The sequence below is a fragment of the Rhinopithecus bieti genome, unplaced genomic scaffold (genome assembly GCF_001698545.2).
Source record: "Rhinopithecus bieti isolate Rb0 unplaced genomic scaffold, ASM169854v2 scaffold_13349, whole genome shotgun sequence".
NCBI lineage: Eukaryota > Metazoa > Chordata > Mammalia > Primates > Cercopithecidae > Rhinopithecus > Rhinopithecus bieti.
In genome coordinates, this window is record NW_016807772.1 from 1,365,223 (window position 1) to 1,370,704 (window position 5,482).

At 35.4% G+C, this 5,482-nt stretch overlaps 1 protein-coding gene across 1 annotated transcript in view; it reads left to right on the forward strand.

Annotated features, from left to right (window-relative positions):
• PGM2 (phosphoglucomutase 2) overlaps nt 1-4,780 on the forward strand; it is a 38,281-nt gene extending 33,501 nt beyond the window's left edge. Inside the window, 1 exon segment of the mRNA XM_017883782.1 lies at nt 3,354-4,780. Within this exon segment, the coding sequence (XP_017739271.1) occupies nt 3,354-3,456 (103 nt within the window). The 3' untranslated portion in view covers nt 3,457-4,780.
• Nucleotides 4,781-5,482: the final 702 nt, after the last annotated feature.

A 5,482-nucleotide genomic window follows, 5' to 3' on the forward strand; every position in this document is an offset into this window, starting at 1 on the left:
TAACATTTTCACATGGCTTATTGAGTGGACTTAAATTCAAATATTAGCTTATAAATTCATGAAAAAACCTTGAAAATTTATCCTTTTATTATATTCATTGAAACATTGTTTCCATTTATTAAATGGGATATTCAGCGCTATGTCAGTCGATGGATATGTGGTCAGAGCTTAAGCAAGGCACCAGCATACCTAACGTACAACAGCAATAAAGTTTTCTTTCTTTTTTTTTTTTTTTTTTTTTTGAGACAGGGTCTCTCCCTGTTGCCCAGGCTGGAGTGCAGTGGTGGAATCTTGGCTCACTGCAAACTCCACCTCTGGGGTTCAAGCGATTCTTGTTCCTCAGCCTCCTGATAAGATTACAGATATGCACCACCACACCCAGCTAATTTATTTTTATTTTTATTTTTTTAGTAGAAACAAGATTTCATCATGTTGGCCAGGCTGGTCTCAAACTCCTGGCCTCAAGTGATTCGCCAGCCTCAGCCTCCCAAAGTGTTGGGATTGCAGGCGTGAGCCTTAGTCTTGACTAAGATTTCCTTCTTTCCTGAAAAGCTTACATATTATGAATATGCCTTATGTCATGGATTTCAATTATAGAATTTCAACTAAGATGGAAAATCCTATTCAAGTATGTGCTCCTTTAAAATATTTTTTTGTTGGGGAGATGTCTTTAGTTTTGTCCAACTTTTTATTTTGAACAGTTTCAAACCTACAGAAATGTTGGAGTAAGAATGCAATGAATACCCACGTACCCTTCACTTAGACCAAACTTTTTATGTAAAGAGCCAGTAGTAAATATTTTAGGATTTGCAGACATGGGGTTTCTGTCGCCACTGCTCAGCTCTGCTAATGTAGTCAGAAAGCAACCATATGCATAAAAGAATGGGCATGTCTGTGTTCCAGTAAAACTACATGAACCACAGTTTCTTGACCCCAATCCAGACTCAGCAATTGCTAACATTTTGCAATATTTGCTCTCTCACCGTATATGTTATGTATTTGAGATTTTTCTGTACCATTTGAAAGACTCTGTGATACTTCATGACACATCATAAGACTTCATGATACTTCACTCCTGATCTTTCAGTATGCATCTCTTAAGAACACTCTCTTAATATTAAGGCAAACAGATAATAATGGTACTAGGTCGGGTTCCAGTAGACCAACAGAAGCAGTAGAATGTTATCTATTAAGACATTGTTTGCAAGGAATCAACTTGTGCAATTGATTATGGGGGCTGGCTCCGCAAGTCTGAAATCCAGAGGCTGTCCAGAAAGGGAGCCTGGAACTCTCAGGCATGGGTTAAAGTTACCATCTACAGGTGGAATTCTTCAGGAAAACCTCAGTTCCATTCCCAGTGCCTTTCAGATAGAATCTAGCCCATCCACATTGTCTAGGATAATCTCCTTTACTTAAAATCAACTGATTATAGATATTAATCACACCTACAAGATACCTTCACAGCATCACAACATTAGTGTTTGAATAATTGGAGACACTATCCTAGCCAAATTGACACATAAATTCAGACATTCCCAAAAGTCCCCAAAATAGCTGTTTTCTCTGTATTTATAATCAAATCAAGAACACTGCATTGTATTTACTTGTCGTTTAGCTTAAGTGGTTTTTCATGATTAGAGAAAAATAAATGCCTAATTATACATGATACTTTCCTAAACATTCCGATAAAGAGATCCATCTAGATTTAGACTTTTCAGAAACAGAATTCCCTGGCTTAAATGATTATAGGATGTGTCCTGTTATTTTTAAAGATGTTATGAAATGTTTTCAAACATTAATTTAACAAATGGAACAGTTATTGATTAGGATGGAGAATAGTAACACAAAACTTTTGTTTTAAGAATTGTACCACTGAATTTTACACTGTGGTACTGGTTTCTTTTCACACATAAAATACAATATCAAAACATTATATCAGTATATACATGAATCATAATGTTCACTCATGCCATGATTAAGAATTAAACTTGAATACTAAATTAGTAATCAGTAATTTCACTGAGTTTTAGTTTTAAGTATACTTTTAAAAAATGATTAGCTTGCATGCTTTTCTGAGAACTGTTATTTTCTTCAAAGCACATTTATGGAGAAGGAAAAGAAAACTAATATAATTCATATGTACTTAAAAAGCATAATTACTTTATATGTTGCCAGTAGGGATAAAAATAATTATAATGATAGCTACATTTATTGAGGTCTTTGGGCTGGGTTCAGTGCTAGTTGCTTTATATAATTTATCGCAATCTGTACAGCAACTCTCTTGAGAAGGTAAAGTCTTTATCCCAATTTTACAAATGAGGAATCTGGGCCTTAGAGAGGCCAAGCCACTTGCCCAAGGGCACAGAGCTAGTAAGTATAGAGCTAGAATTAATGCCTACAATGAAATGGATTGCTTTAGCTGTTAAAATGCTGTTTAGCTATTACAATGTTGAAATGATTTTAACTAATTGTAGGGATTTCTATTAAACTCTGCATATGTTAAAGATGGTATGAAGAGTGTGAAGTAATGGAAAGTACAAAGGATTTAGTTTTTTAAATTTAACTTTTTGGTGTTAAGTACTTAGAGTACTCACACTAGGCTACTGAAGATGCTGGAAACCTCTTTAACTGCAAGTCAGTTTTATCTGTCACTTACCTTTCAAATGTTTATATATGAATGAATGTTTCCCGCAGCCCTGAAAACTTGATTTCTTGGAGGAATTTGTCTCTCCAGATTCTTGTTTATACTTTAGTTGTGACTGTTTGGTTCAAGAAATACATTCTTTATGATATGACCGCAGGGGTCTGATTTCTTGGTGTTTGACTCCTCAAACCCACCCGGAGCCTCCCCATCGCTATTCACTCTAGGAAGGCCTTATAGGCAAGGCTGTAGCTTAGATGCCAGTAGTTTGAGGGCAGGCATCATCATGAATGTCTGTGTTCTGGGAGACTGAGGAGTTAACACAGATGTTTGTAAAAGTTTAGCAGGATTTAATGGCAACTGACATCATGAAAGTTTTCTCTACACCCTTAGGTACAAATATTACAGATCTTTTAGGGATGCTAGGCCAAAAATTGTGTTTCTTACAAATTCTTATGAGAAGAGCAAAGGATAACTTTGTAGTTCAGACCTTGGAAAAATCTCTGGGGATAATAATGCATATTGTCTCACGGGGTGTTTTGTCTAAGTCAACAGATGTGTTCCATGCTTAAGTCTCTGGAGTTCTGTTTTTTCCTATTTAGTCCTCTTCTTAAGGTTATATTTTCGTGTCACTTGATCGGTGTGGGGGGAGCATTTAAACTTTGCTTTGGAATAATCCCTTGACCTGGATTTTTTCCCCCTTATTTTCCAGTGATCCTGAGCAATTGAAGAAGGAACTGAATGAACTGGTCAGTGCTATTGAAGAACATTTTTTCCAGCCACAGAAGTACAATCTGCAGCCAAAAGCAGACTAAAATAGTCCAGTCTTGGGTATACTTGCATTTGCCTACAATTAAGCTGAGTTTAACTTGTTAAGCAATATTTTTAAGGGCCAAATGATTCAAAATGTTACAGGTATTTATGTGTTTTACAGAGACCTACATTCCTCATTGTTTCATGTTTGACCTTCAAGGTGAAAAAAGAAAAGATGGCCAAACCCAACAAACTAACACTCCTACTAAAAAGTTGAGTTTGGACATATTTTGAATTTTTATAAATGAAGATTCTTTAACTTAAAACAATAGATTGTAATTGATGTGCCTTAATTTGCATAAATCATAAATGTATGTCCTCGCTGTAATTGTTTTAATGTGTGCTTGAAACATCCAGAAAACGTATGGAGTTAGTAAATTCTGGGCTGTCATATGTAGGATAGCCACTTTTTAGGCATATGTACATTTATATTTCTATCAATTCCTTATAAAGTAAAATAAATGAATAGATCAAATGTTGTGTTCATGTTTGGGGAAAATATAATTTGCAGAAACCTATGAAGTGGAGCAAAAGATGCTTTAAAAAGATACTTTTTTTGACCTAAATTTTTTTTAGTTCTAATAATGCACATAGCACATTAGTACATCGTACATGTGCTAGGAAAAAACAGCTTCACTGTCTTTGTGTAATGTGTTGAAACTCACTTTATCTTTTAAATCTTGAAAACCAAACAGTTGTTTACTTGAAACTTGAAAGTAGCATTTTTTTCTGTTTTTTTTTTTTTTTTTTTTGCATTAGCACAATTTAATGTAATTCCTGGTTTGGAGGCAGCAAGACCTATAAGCAAGAACTGTTTACTTGATGCTGATTTTTTTCTGTTGTTCTTGTGTGGTCTAAAATCTAAAACTAGATTTACATGATAGATTTCCTATAAGCCAATTTCTAATAATAAATATATTTATTATTTAATCTGTACCTTCTATCTTCTCATAATTCATGGTCTCACAGCCCTCCAAAATAACTCCAGTTGGGCCCCATGAGCTAGGACCAAACTTCCTTTATATACTTTATATACTTTACATTATTTCTGATTTTTAAAGCAAATGATTGCCATTATTATGATTACAGTCAACCTAAATGGTTATGAACAGTTTCAGAACAATGAAAAATGACAATACCATATGATAGTATTATAACTGTTTTTCTGTTTTAGTCATATATAGCTTATGTCCTACCGGAACTCTTAAATCTATAATATTCAATATATTCTACAAACTGCTTCATTGTAGAAGCCATATTTATGTTTATTTTATAATGTTTTCTAGTGTCAAACTGTACTGTGGAGAAAAGAAATGTTAGATCTGTGTTCTGTCTGCAATTTTTTTTTTTTTTTTTAGCACATACCCTTCACCTTCTCATGGAGTTTGTGTCTGGAAATACAAAGTTGATTATGACCCAATCCTGCTATGATGGAACTCAGTCTAATTGGGGAGCTAATAAGTAACAGCAGTACTTACAAATTCTATCATAGTGTTTTTTGCAAGTATTCAGCGTTCAGAAATCTGAGGGAGGGATTCATGCTGCCCAAAGAAAACCTCATAGATGAGGTGCTGAATGAGATGCTTCACCCTTAGGGATGAGGAGCACGTGAAGATGGGAGAGAAAGCCTTCCAAGCACAGAGCACAGCACGGACAGAAATGTGGAGGTGCTGGCAAGTGGGGGTGGGGGAAGCAAGGGGAGATGATGAAAACAGAAGCCAAGATGGAAACTTTAGAATGCATCGCACTCCTCTGCCACTCACATGAGCAGATGATTTCACTGGACCTAGAGGGGATGCACCCGAACTCTATTTGTCACCTGTATTTCTAAGAAATAGCTCACCATGGCTGTTCATTAGGTATTTCTCAACTTCTTCCTGTTATGGGATGTAGGGTAGCCCACCTGGCACATAAAGCTGACAATAAGGCCACTGGGTTTTAATCTTGGCCCTTGAACCAGTTCTGTGACCTTGGTCACCTCTCAGAGTCTCAATTTTCGTCTTTTTTTTTTTCTGTCTTTTTTTTTTT